Here is a 25,496-nt window from a genome sequence, read left to right as displayed (position 1 = left end):
GAAGAAAATAATAAAATGGCTCATGTATAATGAAAATTGTTATTACAAGTTATATGCAACTGGCTAAATTTCTGGCTTATCTATGAAAGCATCCTTATGAAAGAAAGTTGCAACACAGGAAGTGAAATAGACATGCGTTGTGATATTTCTATTTTTTCAGTAACCCTTTGTCTTTCTTCACATGAAGTCTTCTGGATCTACCCGAACACTGGGTCAAGCAAGGCCAAGCCCCACTGGCCTTGCTTAGGACACTCCTCATCCCGAGTGCAGCTGGTTCATTTTGGGATTCAAGATTTCAGATGCTTGCATCATCCCAGTCTCTCTTTTTTCATTCAAGATACAGAAAGACTGGCCTCTGGGGTGCCAGGTGCTGCCTCTCGCTCTGCTGACTTTGGCCGCCTCCAGCTGCAGAATGGTGGGGACTCTGCTCTGAGCTTGCATGTAGGCAATATCATCCCCTGAAGTTCTGTATGCACCGCCAGTTAGTTATGGGGAAGGAAATAGACTGAGGTCCAGCGCCGAGGGCCTTCTGGCGGTTCCCTCACTGCGAGAAGTGACGTTACAGGGAACCAGACAGAGGGCCTTCTCAGTAGTGGCACCCTCCCCGTGGAACGACCTCCCAGCAGATGCCAATCAAATAAGCAACTATCTGACTTCTAGAAGACATCTGAAGGCAGCCCTGTTTAGGGAACTTTTTGATGTTTAATGCTGTACTTTGTTTTTAATATTTTATTGGGAGCCTCTCAGAGGATGGGGTATAAATAATAAAATTATTATTATTATTATTATTATTATTAGTCTAGTAAACAGATTCCTGGTAAACACTTCCAATTGAACTTTTTTTAAAAAAAAGCATTTGATGTTTTTATTTATCTTAACACACAAACACAGTTTACACCGTACATATTGCACACTACAGCCCAATGTTCACTAAAGTACTAACACACTTCCAAATTAAAGTTATGTTTTTATAATATTCTATAAAAATTCATATTATATTGCAATTTATTTAATTGTGTATGATGTAAATAATCAAATGCCATTTCATTACCTTTTCTGCCCACTTTTCCTTCTGCTTCTAGTTTCCAGAGACAACTTTCATTTGTACTAGCCTCTGGCTTGCTCTGGGTTCTGGTTTCTTTATTTATATAGACCTCTTACTATAAAAATTACCGTATTTTTCGCTCTATAGGACGCACTTTTCCCCCTCCAAAAATGAAGGGGAAATGTGTGTGCATCCTATGTAGTGAATGCTGGCTTTCGCTGAAGCCTGGAGAGCGAGAGGGGTCAGTGTGCACCGACCCCTCTCGCTCTCCAGGCTTCAGGAAGCTATCCGCAAGCCTTCGGAGCCCAGCGGGAGTTCCTGTTGGGCTTCCAAGGCTTGCGGATAGCAGGCAGTAGCCCGAATCCCGGGGAGCACAGCGCTGCGCACCCCGGGCTTTGGGCAGCTATCCGCAAGCCTTCGGAGCCCGGCGGGAGTTCCTTCTCCCGGCTAGAGAGGTTGTGCATGGCTAAAGAGGAAGCCAAGACAGACAGCCAGCGGGATAGATCCCGTTGGCTGTCTTGGCTTCTTTGCTCGGGGGGGATACATTTTTCCCCCTTTATTTCCCCCCAAAAAATCTAGGTGCGCCCTATGGTCCGGTGCGCCCTATAGAGCGAAAAATACGGTACCTCAATGGTAGTTTACTGATAGACGTGTCAAACCTCTAAAACATAAATTAAAAACACAAATGTCTACAGAATACAACCATGTACAGTGGTACCCCGCAAGACGAATGCCTCGGAAGACGAAAAACTCGCTAGACGAAAGGGTTTTTCGTTTTCTGAGGTGATTTGCAAGACAGATTTTCCTAAGGGCTTGCTTCGCTAGACGAAACAGCCCTGCCTCTCCTGTCATGGCGATGGTCACTGCACGCACGCACGCTCACTTCCCCGCTCCTCCGGCTCCCTCCCACCTTCCGGCTGACGACTCCTCCGGCTCCCTCCGACCTTCCGGCTGCCTCGCGCCGCTGCCCACCGCCCTTGCGCGCTCCTCTGAGAGCCGCTGCCGCCAGCAGCCAGCGTTGCAGCCGGAGTCACGCTCCTGAGCCCCGCCGCCCTCCAGCAGCCGCGTCGTGCGGTGGCCACAAGGCGTGGTTGAGTCCGAGCTATCGGCTGCGGCAGCTGCCCTGCTTCTCCCCACCCCTCCCCGCCGTTGTTAGTGTTTAACTGCAGTGGTGCTTCGCAAGATGAAAAAACTCACTCAACGAAAAAACTCGCGGAACGAATTAATTTCGTCTTGCGAGGCACCACTGTAAAAGAAGGCTAAATTCCTCTATCAAAATATGGAGCAGTACTAGCTATCAGTTTGTCCCAGCAGATGCTCCCTGCTGAAGTCAGCAGGCCATGTGCTGCGCTGGCCCTGGAGTGTTTTCAGTGCCAGTGCCAGGGTCAGTGGCTAGCTATGCCGCAGCCGACTGCCCCGTGATTCCCAGGTGCCAGCAACCGTGGCTCTCCCCAAGTGCCCCTTGCCTTTGCCGCTTCCCGCTGCCCAGCGTCACAGCAGCTCTCTGGCACGACTCCGCTCTTTCGGCAATGCTCTCCTGCCTTGCCTCCTTCATCATTGCCGCCACTGCTCTCCAGGTCCCTCCTCCTGTGCAACTCTTGCATTGAGCAAACATCCACCTTGAAACAGTGTGGCAACCCTGAGTGCCTGCTACCTCTCCTCTTACAGAGTCCTCAGCTGCTTGGCAGAGACTCTCCACCTGGGTCTTGGCTCCATTGGTTTCAGGTGCTGGCCTGGCTCTTAATTGGCTTCAGGTTGTAATTCATGTGCTCAATCTTGCACTCCTTTGGACAGGCTGCCCCTGTTGTTTTGCCCTCCAAATACTCCTCCTGGACCTTGGAAACAGTGTGGGCAGGAGAGTTATGTTCCTCCAGGGTCCTAGCGCCCTCCTCCCTGGGTGGAGGGCTGTATGATCTCTCCTTCGCTGTGCTCCTGGTATTCCATGCCCTCATCCACCAGTTCCTCTGACACCTCTCTGTGTTCCACGGGGGTGCTGAGGTCTTCTGGCCTGCTGCCCTCCTAGGGGTCACCCTTGTCCTGCCAGTCCCTCTATGCTGTCAGGTGGCTTATCAGGAGCGAGGAGTTGGCGAGAATTGCCTCCCACCGACAACCTCCACAACTAGCAGAACAGTGCTGGGTACAACTCTGGACCTCTGCCATGGCACAGGGCTATAAAGAGGACTGCGATGTTTGGACAAGGTGAGGGATTATTTTAATCCCTAATTATCCAGGCATATTAAAATTTGATTCTGCACTACTTGAGCTCATTTATATTGTACATTTCAAAAAGGCATTTTTAATCCTTCAGAATTTGCAGTTTTTTTGTTCCTTTTTCATGTTGTGGTATCTGTTTTGAAAGAAACAGATTTGTTTCTTTATTCATTTCCCCTCATATAACCTCTTTTGCTTTCCCATAAAATACACTACATAAAACATATGCCTTCAGATAGGCATTTTTTATTTTTCTTATCACATCTTCCTTAATACTGTTTTTGCCATGTTTGATACAAATAAAGACAACAATATTTCAGATGATAACTTCTAGCCTACATTATCTGAATTCTCACTAAAAAGCATCAGCAAAGCATTTTCTTGAGTAAAAGAAATACCTTATGGGTGATGTGCACCTAAAACTTGCTCAAGCACCAAGAGGGATAGCTAGAGTATGTTTGGCAAAACCTGCCTCCAATAGGCTCCTTTGGGAGGAAGGGTGGGGTATATAACAGCAGCAGCAGCAACAACATTTTTACCAGGCTCACCCAGCTACTCTGGGCGGCTTACAGCACATATAAAAAATTGTAAAACATCAGACATTAAAAAATTCCTGATACAGGGAAAATAATTTTAAAAAAATTAATGATGATAATGATAATGATGATGTAGCATGTGAACTCAGCTGGGTATTATGGCAAAACCTCCCTGTTTCTTGGAGGGACGAGACACATTTCATTTGATTTTGAGAGGGGAAGAGTTTGATGCTGTTTCTTTGGCATTTCCTTCGACAATTTGATAGTGACACAACTGCCTTTGTATAATGCTCCATTAAAATTCTTCGTGACTTGAGTAATCCTCATGGGACTATGAGAATCCTGAAAGTTTGGAATTAGTTTCATGTTTACAATTCATCTGATCTGACCATGGGTAGAAACCAAATTGAGAATTATCCAGAAATTCAGAAGGAAAGAAATGCAGCCATCTGGTTTTCTAATCACCCCCCCCCCCGGGATTTGTGCAAGTACATGTTGCTAAACAGTTTTAACAATAGGCAGTGGGAAAAACTACTCTCCACTTACTCATAAATGGAAGATTTTGCCTTTTTATAAACACTATTATGTTTACAGCACAAGTTAAATTAATCCCCTGTTCTCATTTTCTTCTCTTGTTCAGCTGAACAATAATGACGTACATAGTTTCATATTTTTATGTAACAATATTATAATACATGAACATGTTTAAACACTGAATGGCAGAGGTTTTCAACCTTTTTGAGTCCATGGCTCCCTTGACCAACTACATTCTTTCTGCCCGTGACACCCCTGACCATCATTCGAGGCACCCCAGGGTGCCGTGGCATACTGGTTGAAAACCACTGCTGTATGGCCATCTTGGTTTCCAGTTGCTCTGCCAACCTCAGGTGATTCTCAAGGCACTGATATGGCCTGTCCCAGCCTGTTGGCTTCCTCCTCAGGCTTGTCAGCAGGAAACTCCTTGAGCTCCTCTAACCCATTGTCCTGACCCAGCCAGCCCCTCCAAGATGTCTCCTGGGGACTCAGGACACTAAATAGGATTTGAAAGTCAAGCCTAGTCTCAGCAATATAAGAGCTGGAAAATACTTCCAAATATCTAGAAAGTTTATTCTGTTGCTGAGCTGTTACTAAACAAAGCTGTCTTGTTATTTAAATCCTTAGGTCTTGGACAATCTCTTTGGTCTTGGGCAATTACTTTTCTGACTGTAGCCGTATTTGGACACTCATCCTCCTTGCATGCCAACAGGTCTGCAGAGGAGAGCAGGATGCCTTTCTAAGCCCTGCCTGATCTGGCACATCACTTTGACCATGCTAACAGCCCTCTGTGAGTGTGTGATCAAAGATCTGAAGATGGGAGCCTCATTGAATCTCCCTGCATGATTTGGAATCCTGGCTGGTTCTACACTGCATGGAGAGCCTCCACAAGTACAAGAGGTTTTCCACGCCTGGCCTTCGTCCTCCATACATGAATGGAGGTGTGGCAGAATGTGATGGTGGGAGTAGGATCAGCACGCAGAGCCCCAAACTCCCTCCATGGAATTCAAATTACATGAAAGGAGAATATAAATGGGTCTTATTTGCAGGTCTCTCTCTCTCTCTCTCTCTCTCTCTCTCTCTCTCTCTCTCTCATATCCATCCATCCATCCAACATGCTTGCTGGGGAAAATAATCTCCTGACAGACAGTTAACTCTGCCACCATTGAGAATGTGGCATAACTGAGTCTTTGCTATTACGTTGACATGTTCAACATGAATAGGTCATAAAGCATCAGTTCTGCCTGAATGCTTCCAAGCCCAATTCAAAGGGTTGCTTTGGCCTGTGAAGCTTTCTATGGCTCAGGACCGCAATATCTTCTGGAGCGCCTCTCCTGATATGCACCCACGCAGACCCTGAGATCTTATTCTGAGGTCTTTCTCCAGGTTCCTCCTGTGCGGGAGGCTAACAGAGTGGTGACACTGGAGTGGGACTTTTATGTTGTGACTCCCTGTCAGTGGAATGCTCTCCCTTCATTTATATTTTTTCAGTGCCCAGTAAATTTTGATAGATAATGTTTTGTTAATAGTGTCTTGCCCGAGCTTCCTGTGGCTGTTATGGGGTTTTTTCTAATTCACCTGTCTGGGATGGGAGCCAGTTTTGCATTGTCTCCAGTCCTTTCTGGAGGGGCAAGTTCAGAAGGAGGTACTAGGGGTGACACTTGTTCACCTCATGGCCAATGGCATGTGGGGCCTCTCAGGCTTGTTCTCCATGCTATTTTATACATAAAACCACTGTGAAATGTCATCTGGAGTTTTAGGGTACAAAGCCATTAGTAAGCAGGTGACATCACAATCAAAAGAGCTGTCTCTGTTTCAGATCAGTACTGATCTCAGTAATGGATGAGCACAAACAAGCGGAAGCTTCAATACAGAGGTACTTCAGCTGGAAGGTAGATCAGGGAATTGGGATTTGGCCTGTGTTGGACGGGGTTATACTACTCATCCAGTTCAGTTTAGATGAACTCCCGGATTCTGCCCTGAACCTGGATGCAGTGGCCAGGAGTGCTTTTGTACAATTGCATCTTGTGCACCAACTGTGCCCATTTCTTAAGATGTCAGATCTAGTAAGGCATGCCTTAGTTACATCCCAGTTAGACTACTGTAATGTGTTCTCTGTAGGGCTGCCTTGGAAAACATTTGGAAGTTTCAGCTATTCCTGAATGCTGTGGCCAGTCTCTTGATTGGGGCCGGTTACAGGGGGCATGTTACTCCCTGTAAAAACAACTTCACTGTCTGCTGGTCCATTTCCAAGCACAATTCAGAGTTCTCATTATGACCTAAAAAACCCTAAATGGCTTGGGCCTGAGTTATCTGAAAGATTGTATTTCCTTACATGAAACTGCCTGACTTCTAAGTTCCTCACGTGATCACATCACATTGGTCGCATCAACTTCAGAAGTACGTTGGGTGGTGACACAAAAGAGAGCCTTTCTGTTGTTGCTCCTAGATTGCGGAATTCCTTCCCAAGAGAAATAAGATTGGCTGCTTAAATAGTGTCTGTTAAATTCTTGAAGATTGTTCCCAGCATGTACTATTTAAACAGAAGTAATGAAATTATTCCTTATAGAAACTGCACAGTTCGTGTCTGAGATTCTTGTCTAAGATTACAAGTTTGACCACAAGCATAGTTTGGAAATTTCAGTGATCAGTAGCATTGAAGGAAAATTATGTTCTCATAATGTTTTTAAACAACAACCAAAAAGAACAGATGTTGTTACTGGTGTCTTTAACGCCTCCTGAAAGAAAACATCTGTGTTAAACTTCCTGAACATTCTCGGTCTTGAGAACAACTCCCACACAGCCTGAAAAGGAAGCCATGAGCTGGCCATGCAGTTTTCACTCTTTCCTACGGAGTGTTTTAATGCAGGATACTGGTGCCAGATACTGTCTTTTCTTTAAGAGCTTAATGAAACAAGCAGCATTTATGTATTTGAAAATTTATAACCCACTTTTCTTTATGAACTAGATTAAAAGCCACTCCCCAGAAAAAGGTCACTGAAAGCATTTGAACTCGGATATCAAGCACTGATTTTTTAAAAGTGGCAAGTGGTGTGCCTTAGCGTTCTGTCTGGGGCCTCTTGTTGTGGCCCCTTAGCAGAGCCAGATTAACTGTCCAGAAAGGGTTGCTAATGGGGTGTCAGCAGAAGTGGGCCCAAGGCACTGTGTGCCACAAAGTCTACTTGGGCCTTCATTTTAAACGCTAGATAAATTAGCACCTCCAGGCTCCAAATCCTGTAGCTCTATGCAGGGCTGAAGAACCAGCTGTTGCTCCCTCTTCTCATGACTGAGTTTCACCTCCATGGGCCTCATCCGCTCCATTACCAGGCCCAGGCAGAGCAGAGTTAGCATCCTGTTCTCTGCCATTGCCGCAGAGGCCGTGTGTGCTCGGTGGTTGTGTTTCAACTTGCCCTGTATCTCTTTTGACCAATAATATTTCCCTTCCACCTGTTTTGGGTTGAGGTAGCCTAAGGTAACAGCTAGGTCCTCTTGCTCCCTCGTCACATCTCTGAAACCACCCATTTGTTACCCTTTCAGGGAAGCTTTTAATGTTTAACTGACTATTGTATTTTAATATTCTGTTGGAAGCCGCCCAGAGTGGCTGGGGAAACGCAGCCAGATGGGCAGGGTATAAATAATTTATTATTATTATTATTATTATTATTATTATTATTATTATTATTATCATTATCATTATCATCATCATCATCATCATCATCATCATCATTATTTGGTTCCTGTAGAATAGTTTGGTAATTAGGCAAGTTACTCAATAAATTTAGGTGAGAATATTGGGAAAACATGCATGAGTGATAGTTGTAAATCCTATCTAGACAAATGGCTTGACTAAATTTTTGTAAACTGAAGGAGATGCACACACATGCTTCCTCTTGCCAGGTATGAAAGAGGACCCCATATATTCACAGAGGTCCAGCTGTCATAGATGACAATGGGGAGGCCCAGGTGCCTGCTGGATTCAGGATTGGGGCCAGTGATTCTAATATACACAAGAATAATCCTAAACCAAGATTTTTAAGAGTAATGCTGTATTTTTTAAACAAATAGTATATGTTATATTTTTCATTATTCTACTATTGTGATCTTTTGAAACTATTTTATGTGACTTGTGATGTGAAAATTAAGATAAAAAATACTTAGAATGTTCAAATTGGTGACATTATATGGTGACATGATTATTTTCCAAAAGATGAAATAGTCTGGGGAAGCATCTGATAAATTAATTTGAATCATGAGAAAGGAGAGGCCTCTTCAGTTGTTTGGATGACTGTCTAATTTACTGCTCACAAACAAGAACATGACTTTTGGGAACTAAGTAGAGAGAATTCCTTAGCAGGCACTTTTATGAGGATTTAATGTTAATTTTGACCTTATTTGCAATTTTAAAAATCATTCTAAGGGCTGAATCACCTCCCTGGAATTAGTTTAATTTCCTGGGAGTAAATGTCATATGTCTGGATGACTCAGTTTAAATGAACAGTAAATTAGATGACCATTAGACTAAACGTGAGATTTTCTTCTTTAGCATTTTAGAAAAATAAATTTGAATTTGCCTTTATTTTTCATGTACAGTGGTACCTCTACTTACGAACTTAATTCGTTCTGGAGGTCCATTCTTAACCTGAAACTGTTCTTAACTAGAGAACAGAACATTCTTTTGCTAATGGGGCCTCTTGCTGCTGCTGCGCCGCTGGCACACGATTTCCGTTCTCATCCTGGGGCAAAGTTCTCAACTCAAGGTAACTCTTCCACAGTGGCGTAGCGTGGGGGGTGCAGGGGGGGCCGGCCGCACCGGGCGCAACATCTGGGGGGGGCGCTCGCAGTCGCAGTGCTAAAATCCAGGGGTTAGGGGGCGCAAATTACTTGCCTTGCCCCGGGTGCTGACAACCCACGCTATGCCACTGCTCTTCCAGGTTAGCGGAGTTTGTAACCTGAAGCGTTTGTAACCTGAGTTGTTTATAACTCAAGGTATAAGCTTTAATTTCTGGCAGCAAATGAATGCAGCAGTGTCTAAAGGTCCAACATATTAATTAGAGCAGCAAAAGAGACAAATTCTGGACTCCTTTCCACGTATCACCATGCTTAGTATCAAACTGTTTCTTGATCATCCCTAGACCCTCATTATGCAAGGGGGGGTATGCTGTCACTCTACCTTATGCTCTTATGCTCATCCAGCCTAAACTACCCAAACGCAGCAAATCAGTAGGAAAAGTGGCAGGCATGCCCACCACACCCCTAGAAACTCCACTAGTGCACCCCCAACATGGCAAAACCCTAAATGCACAGAGACGGGGGGAGCCAGCCACTCAGGAGGCAGCACCACAGAAAGAGACAGCCAGGCCAGGGACCTCTAGGGGAGCCTGTGGCCTTGTCTGCTGAAGCATGAAACACACACTCCCCTTGCATTTGGGACCTTTAAGTTTAGAGAAAAGGCAAGTAAGAGGCAACATGGTAGAAGTTTATAAAACTGTGTGTGGCATGAAGAAAGTGTATAGAGAAAAGTTTTTCTTCCTCTCTCATAACACTAGAACTTGTGGATGTCCAATGAAAGTGAATGTTGAAAGATTCAGGACAGATAAGACAGCGCAGAGTTAAACTACGGAACTCTCCCCCACAAGAGGAAGCGATGGCCACCAGCTTGGATGGCTTTAAAAGAGAATCAGGCGGATTCATGGAGGACAAGAGGGCGACCAACTGCTATTGGCCACAGGGGAGGCAGCCATGCTTCTGAATACCAGTGGCTGGAAACTGCAGAAGGGGAGAGTTGCTCTTGCTTGTGGCTTTCCCTTTGGGGCAATTGGTTGGCCACTGTGAGGACAGGAGGCTGGACCAGATGGCCCCCTGGGCGGATCCAGCAGTCCTTCCAATGTTCCTATGAAAAGGTAGCAAGGGAATCACCATGTCCATGAATAGCTACAACAGTTGCTTTGGCACCCATGTTATTGCAACATACTCCTAGGAGTCCTGGGTCAAATCTCTCCAACGGGGAACATTTTGCTCCCCCACATCTGTGGAGTACTTTGGGCTTCTGACACTGTTTAATGAATACCTGAGATGGCGGTAGATTAACAGTAACTCTTCTCTTGTCTAAATACAACTTCCCAACACAACCTCATCAGACTTATTAATGCACACTTTCCTTTGTGCTTCAGTCCTTCTGTTCTGGTCTCATTTTTCATGCTAGACCACATGAGGCATTGCCCATGTAAGGCACTGTCTGTTTATTCAGGATCATATTTCATTACACAAGACATTGCTTTCCTTCCTGTAATATATGGCAACAAGAGGCAGGCTGTTGGTAACCATTTTAGGGACAAATCTTCTTGCCTAAGAGTCACGGTGACGTGGGAGCAGACTAAACTAATGCCTCCTTCCAAGCCTGACCTACTTGCCTATTAAACAGTCTTGCACTTCAAACTGTAATGAATTTAGTGGAAGTATTCCTTAAAAGTGCATTTGTGGTTCTAGTTTTCTGGTGTTACTATTGATGTGGTTGATGAGTGCCATCTACAGGTCTATTTTAAAGATAAAACTTTCAAAATGTAAAGGATCTATTTTACTTTTTTATTTTGTATTTTTATGTTGTGACGCACCCTGTGATCTTCTGATGAAGGGTGGTATACAACTTTAATAATAATAATAATAATTTATCTATTTTGTCATCTGTAATAAATGGCCTTAGCCCTATATACCTGAAGGAGTATCTCCACCCGCCTCATCCCGCCTGGACACTGAGCTCCAGCTCCAAGGGCCTTCTGACGCTTCCCTCCTTGCGAGAAGTGAGGTTGCAGGGAACCAGGCAAAGGGCCTTCTCGGTAGTGGCGCCTACCCTGTGGAATGCCCTCCCACCAGATGTCAATGACATGAGTAATTATATAACGTTTAGGAAACATCTGAAGCTTTTTAAGGTTTAATGTCCTACTATGTTTTTATATATGCTGGAACTGCCTAGAGTGGCTGGGGCAACCCAATCAGATGGGCAGGATACAGACAGACAGAAGAATGCAGGACAAAGTGGCGCATCTGTGCACGCATGTGGAGCTGTTTGCATTTCTGCACATGCGCAAAGCGCAATTTAGCGCTTCTGCGCATGTGTGAGCGGCAAACCTAGAAGTAACCTGTTCTGGGTTTGCCGTGGACATTCACCGGAACGGACGCTAGACAAGGCAGACATTCACGGAGGTATTACTGTATATATATAATTATATATTTAAAAACCATTCCCCAGTTAAGTGGGCTTCACAATTCTATACATGTTGCAACCTTATACAGTTACCTGGGAGTAAGCGCTATTGAATACAGTGAGACTTATTTCTAAGTAAACCCGTATGGTAATGATGCACTGGTGTGTACTGTTGAAATGCAATAGCAAAAGAGACTTCTCTGATGCTTGGTCAACAAGCAGAAATACTTCCCTAGAATAAAGTGTGAAAACTAGGGCTTCCTTGCATTTGTTACTCATTTGCACTGCAAAATATTTGGGTGGATGTTACTGTTCACAGGAATTAGACTTCTGTAAAAATTGCTAGCTTCTTTATTAAGAGAAGCACAGGTTTCTTCATTACTGCAGAGATCAAGTGTTGCATGCATTACCGTAGTTTCTAAAGAATTGTGTTTGTTGTGATTTTCAGGGCCAACCAGGACTTCTTGGGCAGCAGGGATTCCCAGGACCGCCTGGAGTGGGAGGTATCCCAGGACTTCCAGGGCACAAAGGATATAAAGGCGAAAGAGGCCAGCCAGGAATAACTGGACCAAAGGGAGAAGCGGTAATGATATAACTTCCATTAGGCTAACAACTGTAAAGAAAGACTGGGCTTTTTAATCATGTTTCCTTTTTCTTCTTAGGGACAAAGAGGGGTCACTGGTTTTTCTGGTGCAGATGGCATTCCCGTAAGTAGACACTCATTTAATCTACTGAAATAAGAGGGTCTTTCTGTAAATAGTTCAGACTGCTTTCAAATAATCTTTCCATTATGAAATATCTACTGCCTATTGAGTTCAGTAACATGTAAAAATAGGCCCGCTTTTCTCTAAAACAACCAGGTGGTTGCCAAACATAAATTAAAAATGCATCAAAAATACAGATAAACTAAAATGAAGGTTCTTCCAACAGCTCTTGTTTATTCACAGGCCAGAACAGAACTGAAGGGTTCAGCCAGCCTGCTTATATAGAGCTGTTATAAAACTTATATGTATATAAAAGTTATATGTATATATAAAAGGAGTATATGTTAGAAAAGTTCAGCAGTCCCAGGAACGCCTGCAACTCCATCTTGTTCTTTGGGATGGGGGCCTGCTGGATAGCACAGATCTTGGATGTTCTCGGGTAAAGGCCGGAGGCGTCGATAAGATAGCCCAGGAACTCCACCTGTGGAACGGTGATCTGGCACTTCTCCTTCTTTACCTTGAGCCCGGCCTCCCGGTCAGCACAGCGCGGAGGCACTCGAACAGCTGCTGGTGTGAGTCTGTGGACACCAAGACATCGTCAAAATACGGTACCATACCCAGAAGCCCTTGCAGGAGACGTTCCATAAGGCTTTGGAAGATGTGAGGAGCCACACTCACCCCGAACTGCAAATGGTGGCAACAGAATGCCCCTTGGTGGGTGACAATCGTCTGGGCTTCAGCGGTGGCATTGTCGACGGGCAGTTGTTGATAGACTTGGGCAAGGTCCAGCTTAACGAAGACCTTACCCTCACCCAGGGAATGCAACAGGTGTTGGACAACAGGAGCCGGGTAAGGGTGCTGCTGAAGTGCCTTGTTGATTGTGCACTTGTAATCGGCACAGATTCTCATTGACCCGTCCGGCTTGACAGGCGTGACGATGGGGGTTTCCCACTTGGTGTGGTCAACCGGCTTCAAAACTCCTTGGGCGATCAGCTTGTCCAGTTGTTCGTCCACCTTAGCCTTGAGAGCAAAAGGAACCCGGCGTGGCTTTAGCTTGATGGGGGCAACTTTTGGATCAAGGCTAAAGGAGATGGGCGTACCTGTATATTGACCCAAAGTGCCGTCAAAAACCTTGGCAAAGTCTTTGATCAGACCCTCAGTCTCTGCGTTTGAGATGCAGTTGATGCTGGTGGCTTTCAGGCCGAGGGAATCAAACCAGTCTAGCCCTAGGAGGCTTGGCCGCTGACCTTCGACCACCACCAGTCGGAGCAGGCCCAAAAAATCCTTGAAGGCGACCCGGAACTGGCCAACGCCTACCACGGGAATGTCGTTACCCTGGTAGTCTCTCAGGTGTATGCAGTGAGAGTCGAGTTGCCTTTTGGACACTCTGGGTACGAGTCTTTTGATGGTGCTCCAAGACACGATGGATAGGGCAGACGCGGTGTCGATCTCCATGTCACACAGAGCTCCTTCAATGAGCACAGTGACGTTCAGCTTGCGTCGTGTAGGCGAGTTGGTTTGGCCAATCGTGGTTCCAGATGGACAGTGGCAGTTGGTGAGAGCGAAACAGCTTTCCTTGGCAGACTGGAGTGAAGACTTGGACTTGCGACACGGTGAAGGGGGGGGGTGTTGTACGGAGCCGATCGGCAGACCTTAGTGATGTGGCCCCTTCTGGAACATTTCTGACAGATGGCATCTCTGAATCAACACTTGGCACGGGAATGGTTGCCTCCACAGCTGGCACATTCCGATTGGCCCTTGGACTTCTGTTGGAACTTCCCGCACTCCCGCTTCGTCTGGTGCACGTCATCGTCTTCACTGGAGGATGCCTCATCACTGCTGGCCTCTTCATGATGCACTGGAACTGGCTTCCTAGCAAGACGCGGGCTGCTGGCCTTGCAGATCTCCTGGGCGGAGAGTGCAGCAGCTTACGAGGCCGTGGCCTCCTCAATGCAGCATGAGGTCTGGCTTGGTAAGGAGACGTTGTTGCAGAAGGATGTCCCGTACCCCACAGACGATTTGATCCATCAGGGCATCGTCTAAGTCTCGGAACTCGCAGTGCATTGCAGCCTGTCGGAGGGTGGCGGTGTAGTTGTTAATTGACTCTGCCTGGTTCCGGTGGTAGAACACATGACGGGCAGCAATCTTGGAATGCTTTGGCACGTAGTGGTTGTGGAGCTTCTCTTGAATCGTGTCCCATGCCTGGACTGCTTGAGGCGCAACCAATGCTCGGGCTGTCTCGAACACCTTGGGCCCACAGAGGCTGAGGAATAGGCCCCGCTTACGCTCCTCTGACACTTCTGTCCGCTCGTTGGCTTGGAGGTAGCAGTCAAACTGAGCAAGGTCGGAGTCCCATGATTCAGAGGCTGGGGCAAACGGCAATAGAGGCACGAGTGAAGCCATGGTTCCGATGCCGACGTAGAGGGCGATGGATGGAACACAGTGCTCTAGCCAGAGCGGTCAGCTCTGAATTGGTTCTGTTCAGTGATTTCGCTCGGTGTTTCAGCTCAGTGATTCAGCTCCATCCTCGTCGCCAGTGTTAAGTTGTGGGTGAACATATCAGACGGCACAGCGGTTCTTCAAACAGCTCTTGTTTATTCACAGACCACAACAGAACTGAACTGAAGGGTTCAGCCAGCCTGCTTATATAGAGCTCCACTACAACGCAACTGTAACCACTTTCTGTAACTATCCAATCACTGAACGTCACTTTCAATCCCTTATTTGCATATGTGGACCTGACTAAAAACTATCTACAGTATCCCCCTTCCGGCCCAGGGTGAGAACTTCAGTACATAACAGAAATAGAATAGTAAAAGTTTATATTTTAAATATTAATTTAAAACAGTAGATTCTGTAGTAAAAGCTGACTGGATTTTTTTTAAAGTTCCATGGATCTCCACCAGTTGCACAGTCCACCCCCTGTCTCTCCTGCCTACCTGCCTAATTTCACAGAGAGAAGGTATACAAGCCATTCTACAAAATAAAAATCAATCTTTTGTGCTACAGATAGTGAATGTTTTGGAGGATATTTAAAGTGCAAATAACCTTGGGCAAATGACGAAGGCTTGTGAATCTACCTTTCACCAAATTCTGAACATGAGAAATTAATGAGGAGGCATTATAGTCAAAGTAAAACTTGGTTTGAACTTTCTAATTAACAATGTGTTGTATAAAATAATAAACAAAGAAGTTTTACTCCTATGCTCTTTTCCAGAACTACCCAGGCATGTATCCCAGAACTGGCTTCCTCCATACTGATTTCCCCTGATTTTAGAGATTCTTGACACAAAATCTCTCAAGCCCAATTTTAAGTATGGATCCAGACAGTCAAAAAGAACTTACCCATGCTATGTACCACACACCAAGCAGGTAGTTTAAACTGAATTTAAATGCACTGCACACCACTGTGCCTGTCCAAGTTGGCACTCCAGGTTTGGGGCCTACTCACACTGGATGCCTATAGAAGGCGACTTGGCTCAAAGCAGAGCCTGGATTCATGCAGTTCTTCTTGTGCACTGGTGTCACATTTGACTTTTGCCTCAGTAAGCTTCCTTTTTTAAATAGAAGAGAGGGAACTGATGATAGATTGGCATCTCTTCTTTTCACTTTTGTTTCTCCACTCTTCCCAGCCCACTGATTGTCCATGTGTCCACTTCCTTTTCCCACTGATGGCTTTTCAAGTTTTCTGGGGTATCTGGTTTAAACTACAGAGATATTTTAAAGAATTTCCCCCCACTCAGTTTTCTCATGGAGTCATTGCTTAGGGTAATGGTGAGAACATTTCAGAGCTGTATGAAGACTAGGAAGTAGAAACTAAAAACAGATGGTTGGATAAACATTCTTGTGTTTGTTCTGTCTCTGCAGGGTCATCCGGGTCAAGCAGGATCAAGGGGCAAACCAGGCCATGATGGCTGTAATGGGACCAAGGGGGACGCTGGTCAGCAGGGAGGCCAGGGACCTGGAGGCTTGCCCGGATTCTTTGTAAGTTGCTAACACTGAATGAATAAATGGAATGCAACTACATCTTAGTTAATGCAACCTTTGCAAATGTTTTGTAAACCACAGCAAAATGTACGCTGCTCCTTATCACCAGTGTCAGGAGAAGAGTAGTAGATTTTCCCTCATGGGAGGAAGCCTGGTGGAGTGTTTATGCGAATTTGTCTTGTTAGCATTATGTCTTAAAATCCTGCAAAAACTATAATTCCTCCATAGCTCTGCTTTGTGATAAATCCCAAGATCCCTAGCATTCATTTTGTACAGCGATAATTTCTAGGCTAACATGGAGCTCCCTCATCTTGTGTAGTCACAAATCATGGACCACCAAAACCATGCATTCACTTTGCCATGGGAGGCAGTGTGAGGGAGCCTCACCCCCTCTAGGTCCCACCTCTTCTCCAAGCTACACTCCTTCTCCACACCTTGCTTGAGTGCCATGTGGGGCACCCCCACACAGGGGGCAATTTGATTTTATGGGGGGCAATTTGGAAGATTGTTTAGACCAAGTTAATGACCTTTTAATTCTCCTAGCACACCAGGCCTACATGTGAATAGGGGTTCACTTTTTGAATAATAAGAATTATATGTCACGGGGGGGGCACGAGGGTTTTAGAGATGCTTAGGTGGGGCATGGCCAAAAAAAGGTTGTGAACCACTGCTTTACTGGTTATGCCTCACTGGAATGTGCCCTTGTATGTGATGGTGCCTGTTCCTTGACGTGTGAAAAAGAAACACCTGAGTTTGGGTGGCTACTGTGCAAAGGTAGCAGTCCCATTATGTGTGGTGTGGAGAAAGTGGGTGGAGACACATTTTCTATCTCTTTTAAACAGCTGTTTCTAACTTTTTAACTGATAATTTCATAATTCCATTCTTTTTTGTAAACTGCTTTGAGGGTTTTTTTTTTGTTTTTTTGTTTTGCTTACAGTCAAATGGAGTTTGTGTGTATCATTTTTTGGTGGGGGGACCTCTCACATAATACTGGAACCTAGGACCATTGGAAAATTCAGAACAGAAAAAAAGAGATTAAACTATGGAGGTTGCTGCCACAGGATATAGTATTGGCCACCAAGCTGGCTTAAAAAGGGATCGGACAAGTTCATGTAGACTAAGGCTATCAATTCCTACTAGCCATGTTGGTTATGATTACTGCTGAAGGCAGTGTGCCTTTGAATACCAGTTCACGTGTGAAGTTCTTCATGTACATTGTTGTTTCAGACCTGGTGTGCTAGGAGAATTAATTACTATCTTCCATTGTTCAGTTCTTTGCTGTGTTTATCTGGATGGTACAAGGTCACATTCCATTCCTTCCGCTGTTCACCAACTAGCAAATGGGCTGCAGCCATAAATGACTCACAGAGTACATGTCCAGTCTCTGCCATTAAAATTCCACTCTGGAGTTCTTCCTTGGCACACAGTTAAATACAAGATCTTTTATCAAACCCAGCCTCTTGCCAGATCCGTTCAGCAGCTGTTCATTCTTCTTGCTCTGCATTGCTCCCTCACATTCCTGGCCCAATCCAAAGATAATTTTAAATAGAGTCCATTCAACCTTGGTCGAGGGCGGAGGGCATAATAAAACCTTGTTAAATTCCTTGTTGAGCATAAATCAAAAGTTTCCCTCCTCTTTTCCATGGTAACAGGCAGAATAACATAGCTGTGGCTACACACATCTCTTTCATTTTACGCGGAGGACAAGAAAAGGACCACCTTTTCCTCCCCTTTCCTTTCTTGGCTGTTGTGAGGATTTTCAAACTTTAGAAAAAACATTCGATACCTTCAAAGAGCCAGGCCCAGTCCTTTTGGCAGCTAATTGATTGCAGCCCATTATCATATGTCAATCCAGGAGCACCTCTTGATTAAACGCTAGTATACCAGATTAAGGATGAACCAACCCAAATCATGCCAGAGACAAAAGCTCGTCCACATCAGGGACACACTCCCAGGTCGCACTCCCTTTCAAGTTGGCAGACACCGGCTTGAGCAGCACAGCGGGGCGCAGTGAGCTCCCCAGACCCCAGTGGGGAACATGGTCAGGATTTTCGCCTCATAAATCTTGGCTTTCCCCTGCCTGAACCTCACCTGCAGCGGGGAGTGAACACCTTTGACTCGTGATGAAGCAGGAAATTGAACAAAGGTGCCTTCTTGATCTCAATTGGCAGGGAGTTCCATATTGCAGGTGCTGCCACACTAAACGATCAAGTTCTTACAAATGCGGAACGGGTATTATGTGGCATGTGTAGTAGTCCCAATATGGGCCACAGATCCTATAGTTTGCAACTTACCTTCATTTAAATTTACAACACTACCTTCTGTTGGCTTGAGATAGGGTTTAGGAAGGCTTTTACTCCATACCCATGTTGGAAAGCACATTTTTTCAATGGATTCCTAGATCGGAAGAGGAATGGTAGTGCTTACATATGGATACACATAGATTTACTGAAACAACTCCATGAAACCCTTGTGCTGTTAGTGATCATGGGCAGAGAGCTAAATACTTGTTTTCAACCACTGTAGGGAATCCAAGGACCCAAAGGTCAGAAGGGAGAGCCCTTTGTTTTTACTCCGGAATTAGCCGTGCAGTTCAGGGTAAGTTTGCGCTACTGTTAAGAACTTAAAAGGATGTTGTGCAAAGTTAGCACGTTTTCTGGTACCGTGGTTTTTTGGTTACCATGTTTTACTCTACCTCCTTTCAAATGTTTTGAGAGTCTCAGCTCTTCCTGAATATGTGAGAAGTTTGAAACCTTCCAGTTATGTTCTGAAGCCAAATTTTCAGGAGGAAGGCTTTTTTATCATGTTCCCAAATGTAGACTGTCAACTGAAAATCTTGCATCTCATTTTTCAGTGTATATCTGTAGAAATAGATTTTATCCAATGCAAGTAAAATATCATCCTATGCAAGTTCTGTAACTTCTTTCAAGTGAATATATTGAAACAAATCATATACTGTATAGACATAGGTATTATGTTTTATAGGAAATAAGTATTTGCATATTAGTTGTTAAATGTTTTGTTTCTGTTATAAATATGAATTGAAGACATTGTGATACTGACAAAATTTACTTTTCTAATTACTTTTATCTTTTGCATTTTGCAAATAATCACAAAGTTCTGTAAATAATGTATATGTACCTTTTTATTTCAATGTAGTAGAAATTGCTGTTTATGTTAGACTTGCATTTACTATCTAAGATTTCTTTCTCTAGGGAGACACTGGTGACCCAGGTTTGAGGGGCTTCCCGGTAAGTACTAAGGTGATAAATAACAATTTTTTTAAGAGTGACTTTATGATAAACTATTAAGGAACAGTTTGATTTTAAAAACAAGCAATTATCTTCCTGTCTAGGGACCTCAGGGTGCTCCTGGTGCAGTGGGTATATTTGGTCCAGTTGGAAACACAGGTCTACCTGTAAGTATAATGAAATGCATAAATTATAATTCATCAGCTGCCCTGGGGAATGGTTACACGAATGCAGATAGCAGTGTGGTATCCTGATGACTGCACATGGGCAAATCTCAGAACTCCTCAAGTTAGAATTAATGCTTTTTAATTAGTATTAAAACATGAAAGGACACTGGAGTGCTGAAACAGTTATTAAAACATTTAGATACTAGGTACATTTTAAAAGCTGTATGTGAAATACATATATTTACATGAAGCGAGCACTCCCCTAAAGGGATCCCTTACTGTCTAACTTCTGTTTTCAGGGACCTCCAGGGCCACCAGGATCTCCAGGACTTCAGGTAAGTCTTTTTCTGATGATTGGGACCATCTTGGGTCCACAGAACATGATCCAAAGGTCTGTTGCAAATGCAAATTTGCTATAGAAGCTCCTTTGGTCAGTTGAGGAGTTTAAGCCATAAAGATAAAGTGGAATACCACAATTCTGGGTGGCAGAATGGGTTACTTTACTTGACCTAGGCTGCTTCTTTGGAGATAAGTTTAAATGCAATTCAGAGAACAGTGAAGCAATAAGGGCTTCCTTCAACTGCTCAATCAATGAGGCTGGAAAGTTTTGAGAAACGGGAGGTGGAGCATCTGGAGTGGCTGGAGAGGGGTCATGATGCTCTTGTCTCTGATCCTCAGAAAAAACGAAACATTCTGGCTCAGAATCAGATAAAGCATCAATCTGCGCCTCACCCGCAGATGGTGGTATAGTCTTAGCATTCGACTGAGTCGAAGCACTTTTAGGAGCAGAGGCCTGCTCTGTATTGCGAGCCTGGGACTGAGGTAAAATTATGGAAGAAAGGCGCTGGGGGAGCAGTCTTAGCACATCCCTCAGCTTTAGAGGACACTTTAAGTGTTTCAGTTTTTGCTTTGCTTTTTCAGAGGCGGGTCGCTTAAGCCACAAGTGTTCTCCATGGCTGCCATTAAGACAGCAAAGAGGTGCGCACACACAAAAGCACACAGATAGCCTCTGATTTTCACCAAATAAACACTCAACTCCATTTGCCACACTGTGGACTGGGAGGAGGATTATAGAAATTCAGCCCCAGAGGTCTCCATTCGCCACTTCATGGACCAGGAGAAAAGGCAGGCAAAAACCTCACACCAAACTACACACTCTGTTCGCCACTCCGTGAACCGGATGTGGGGGGAAACAGAAGCCACACACACACTCCTTGTCACAGCTGCCAACCAGGAGGATGAGGACGAGGGGTGGGCCCTCTGTCGCCGCCAAAACGAACCAGGAGGCAGGCAGGCAGGACTCAGTATCAAAAGCCAATAGAAGCAGGCAGGCAGTGACATAAGAGGAACGCTCACTCCATTGTTAGTGTAAAAACAGTGAACCAGGAGGAGGTGGCCAAGCCGTTTTAAAATTAGGGCAGGAGAATGCAAATGCCACACCAACAGCCACACAAGTAGCACACAACCACACACACACCGAAGCGGAATAAATAATTCTTGAAAAAATATCAATATAAGTAAACAACTAAGGAATAAAAGAAGGGTGGCAAATAAGCGGAACAACCAAACATAAAGAGCAACGGAAAGGGCCCCCCCTCTTTTGGTGGAAAACACAATGCATGGACAAAGAATGTACAGTAAAACTAAAACAATGATATGGGAAATCTAAAGGGAAAAGGGGGAGTTCAGAAACTAGTAACAACTTAGCTGAGTCGGGAGAGCCGGGAGGAATGTATTGTCTGCGCCTAGACAGGAGGAAAAACTGAGGGAGTCCAGCCTACTTCTCATAAGTCTTTGCTCTTGTCTAGTGTGAACATGGTGAACACCCATTCCATTGGATACGACTCCCCATGAACTAAAATAATAATAAAGTTATTCATTGTAGGATGTACATGATTTGAATAGAAAAGGTTTCTAGTCTAACTAGGCTAGAGAAGGACAAGGCAGTCCTGCTTGTTCCTTTTCGCTCTCTGAAGATGGACTTCCGGGGAGGAAGCTCCATCAAGGCTCCATTGATTGAGATAATTAGGTGGTGATTAACAGTAGCTACTGCTGGCCACAACGCGGAAAAACTGTCTGCGGACAAAAGTCGTCTCCCTCGGCCAGTGAAGCAAGATGAGCGCCGCAACCCCAGAGTCATTTGCGACTTAACTGTCAGGGGTCCTTTACCTTTAACAATAGCTACTGCCTATCATGGGACGCGGGTGGCGCTGTGGGTTAAACCACAGAGCCTAGGGCTTGCCGATCAGAAGGTCGGCGGTTCAAATCCCCACGAAGGGGTGAGCTCCTATTGCTCAGTCCCTGCTCCTGCCAACCTAACAGTTCAAAAGCACGTCAAAGTGCAAGTAGATAAATAGGTACCGCTCCGGTGGGAAGGTAAACGGCGTTTCCGTGCGCTACTCTGGTTCACCAGAAGCGGCTTAATCATGCTGGCCACATGACTCGGAAGCTGTCGGCCAATAAAGCGAGATGAGTGCCACAACCCCAGAGTCGGCCATGACTGGACCTAATGGTCAGGGGTCCCTTTACCTTTACTGCCTATCATATTATCTCTGAGGGACAAAGATAAAATGAATTAACTTCCAATGCTCTGGAAGGGCTGCTTTCCCTGTGTGGGACTGCAAAATCTTCAAGGAACCTCGACAGGTGAGTGACCAGGGAGCAGAAGAACCACAATATTGTCCAAACACAACTTAATAGCCCTTGGGGTCAGTCCTTAGGGCAAAGATCAGCTCAACCTGCCTCTCTACAATGATATCTGGAACGCCTATAAATTACTACTGATACTATCTGATCCAACGGCTGGCTTAAGAGGAGACACCACCAAGGGGCTTAAATCAAAGCAAAATAAAAGGCGTGTTTGAGGGACTTCCGGGTTAGCGCCACCGGCAATGGCAGGCTTCCTCTGATATGGAGGAACCCGCTCTGTGAAAATTATGGTCTGACCGTCACGGCGAGGCGGAGACCCATCAAAACCACAGGCGGGAGAAGCCTTTGGATCTGGGATTCGGCTGGCACCTTTTGCACCTCCCCTACTCGCGGGGAAACCCGATTTCGGGGATCCGGAGCAACGTGGGGTGAGCGGCGCGGTGCTTCGAATCGATTGCTCTTTTCACGGAGTGAAGCCGCATTGCTGTTGTCGGAGAGCGTTAACTTTTTTCCTGTGGACAAATTGGACTCTAAACAAGTACCCGTGAGTAGAACGGAAAATTGGATTATTAAACTTCGTAATTTGGCACCGGAGCGGGAAGGTCTAAACAGGAAGTCCGCCTTTCCGCTTTTGTAAATAGTTTGAAGCAAAGATATTACAAGCTAAAGTCTGGAAAGCTATTTGCAAAGTACTAAATTTCCATCGATTAAAGTTACAAAACCCCCCTTGGAAGCAGGAGAAGAGGGGGGAAATTTTTAAACTGTTCAAGCCTGCAGGGGAGGGAGTAAAGAAAGATCAATTTCTGTCGTCTTGAACATGGGAACGAGCTGTCAAAGATAGACGTTTTGGGAAAGTTCATTGACTGTAAATAACAACGTATGTTGCAGATAGTCAAATAAGAGAAACATAATGACTTCAATGTTTCCTTTTGCACTAAAAAGGAACAAAGACTTGGAAAACGAAAGCAATTTTGTTGCCGAAATTGTTTCCTCTAGAGGGAGCTTTTGAACTGTTGTTGGAGTGGACTTGGGGAACTCTACAGCTGTAGAGATAAGAGATTGTGAGAAACAGGCTTTGACCTTGAGAATGTTGACACAGGAAGTCTTAGTGTCTGCTTTGTGCAGGACAAGTGCTTTGTTGGAGCAGCTTCATGCGAAGACTACTGCAACTGTTAATTTTGGTCAAATAGTGAACATTTATATAGAACCTGCTCAAGAATTGACCCAGGAATCTGCCCTGACAGGGCAAGTTGTGGTGAAGATAAAGGAGGAGGTTATTGTTGAACCTCAAGTAATACAAGTTGAGAGAGATGCGGTCCTGCAAGAACATAAGCTGTCGTTTCTGATGACTGAATCTGGAGTGAGTCAGACTTGGAGAGATGGAGTCCTGTCGGGACTGGAGATGGCAAGTTGGTCAGATCCTCCTATGCAGGGATGTTTTGACCTTTGGGACATGGTTTTCGGCCCGGAGGAGATTGGAGTGGTCGAGGCCCTCAATTTTGGAGGGGCATTAAAGTATGCTCTGGAATATTTTTTGGATTTTAGGGTTAACCACGGAGAACGGGCTGACCGGTCGAGAAGGGGTAAAGACATTCTTAGGCTGCTCTCCCGAGATCTACCCCTCAGAGACAAAGGAAGGAAATTAAGAATAAGACCAGCAGAAGACAAAGTAAAGTGTAGGTACAATTATGAAGAAGATCTGCAGAAGGGCTATGGAAAAGAGTTAAGAGCCTCAGACATAAGATCACCAGGTTGATGGACTAGATGGAACAGACAGAAAGGACTGACAGAACTCGGGACCGGGAAGAAGAGACGGTGGATGAAGTTTGGCAGAAATTTTAAAAATTCATCTAGAGAAGTATTGTAAAATTAATGACTGTTAGGGAAATCCTGGAATGAAACTATTAGGCTTTAGTAGAAATGTTATAAGGAGTTATGTATAAATAATTTTTTTAAGTTCTAGGGTTTTTTCTTTTCATGGTAAGATAAGGCCAAAATAAATTAAGACAATTAAAGGACAGAACATAGTGAAAGATGGAAAGGATTTGCTGAGGTAATTAATAATTAGAATACAAAAGAGGGAGGTGTAAGGAGGTCGAGGAAATAAGTTAATGAAGATAAGGATATGGAAATATTGGACTTGTTTTTAAATTTATTTTTCTGTTCTTGTTTTTGATTTTGGTGTATTGTATGTTTGGTATTTTTTATTCTTATTCTCTTTTTACTGATTTGTATTGTTAATTCTGTTTTTTTTGCTTTTTTGTTTTTCTTCTTTTTTTCTTGTAACTTGAAATTTCCAATAAATATTACTTTAAAAAAAAAAAAAGGTGTGTTTGAAATAGTGTACTGAAGAAAGTTTGTAAATAGTTAAGGGATTCTCCAACTCTTAGAAATTTTCATCTTAATTCATTCTGCTCTTAATCCTCTGCTTCACTGATGAACGTGCTGCTTGTAATGTGAAACTACATGGCTGCTCACTGGGAAAGTGAAATGTTTGGAATGTAACTTCCTGATAAGCAAAGACTGTGTGAATTTCAGAGTAGGCACTCAGTATGGTGAAAATACTGAAAAACACCTTCTGATTGTTAGTGTCATACAGCAATTACTGAATGAGCAATAGAAGAACTAAGAGTGGAGATGCATAAAATGAGAAATAGAAATTGATTGGACAAAGCTGAGGCTGGAGAAGATAAGTAGCCTTTGGGAAAGAACACTGATGGATGTTTGCCAGAGCATAGGGGATAAAATCAAACCCTGAGGAACCGCACATTGAAGGTTCCACAGGGCTGAAGAACACTCCCCAAGCTTAACCCTCTGGAAATGTCCAACCAAGTAGGACCGGAAACACTGCAAAGTAGTGCTACCCACCCCAACTCGGACATCCACTCCAGAAGGATACTATGGTCAATAGTATTGAAAGCCGCTGAGAGGTCAAGGAGAATTAACAGGCATACGTTTCCCTTGTTTCTCTCCCCACAGAAGTCATCACACAAAGCGACTGAAGCAATTTCTGTTCCAAAACTTAGAAAATCAGTTCCAACAGTAAGATTGTTGTATAGAAATAATTATTTGCCCCGATGACTGAGGTTTTGGGTAGCCAGGCATCTGGTACGCAGGCTGAGACCCTCCCTTACCACAGTCTCCCCAGAATGGTGCATGCTGTAGTTATCTCCCGCTTGGACAACTGCAATGTGCTCTACGTGGGGCTACC

The 25,496-nt window shown here is 44.5% G+C and overlaps 1 protein-coding gene across 2 annotated transcripts in view; it reads left to right on the top strand.

Moving 5' to 3' along the window:
* The window catches only part of COL4A2 (collagen type IV alpha 2 chain), a 171,778-nt gene that overhangs the window by 59,864 nt on the left and 86,418 nt on the right, over nt 1–25,496 (top strand). For both annotated transcript variants that reach the window (XM_083435542.1, XM_083435543.1), the window contains exons 5-11: nt 11,976–12,110; nt 12,190–12,234; nt 16,099–16,215; nt 18,745–18,816; nt 19,434–19,469; nt 19,574–19,636; nt 19,936–19,971. In XM_083435542.1, coding sequence (XP_083291668.1) covers nt 11,976–12,110; nt 12,190–12,234; nt 16,099–16,215; nt 18,745–18,816; nt 19,434–19,469; nt 19,574–19,636; nt 19,936–19,971 — 504 coding nt within the window. The remainder of the gene's footprint in view (nt 1–11,975; nt 12,111–12,189; nt 12,235–16,098; nt 16,216–18,744; nt 18,817–19,433; nt 19,470–19,573; nt 19,637–19,935; nt 19,972–25,496) is intronic.

This window comes from Podarcis tiliguerta (genome assembly GCF_965153285.1).
Source record: "Podarcis tiliguerta genome assembly, chromosome: 3".
In the NCBI taxonomy this organism is placed as follows: Eukaryota; Metazoa; Chordata; class Lepidosauria; order Squamata; family Lacertidae; genus Podarcis; species Podarcis tiliguerta.
This window is presented reverse-complemented; position numbering and strand designations above follow the sequence as displayed.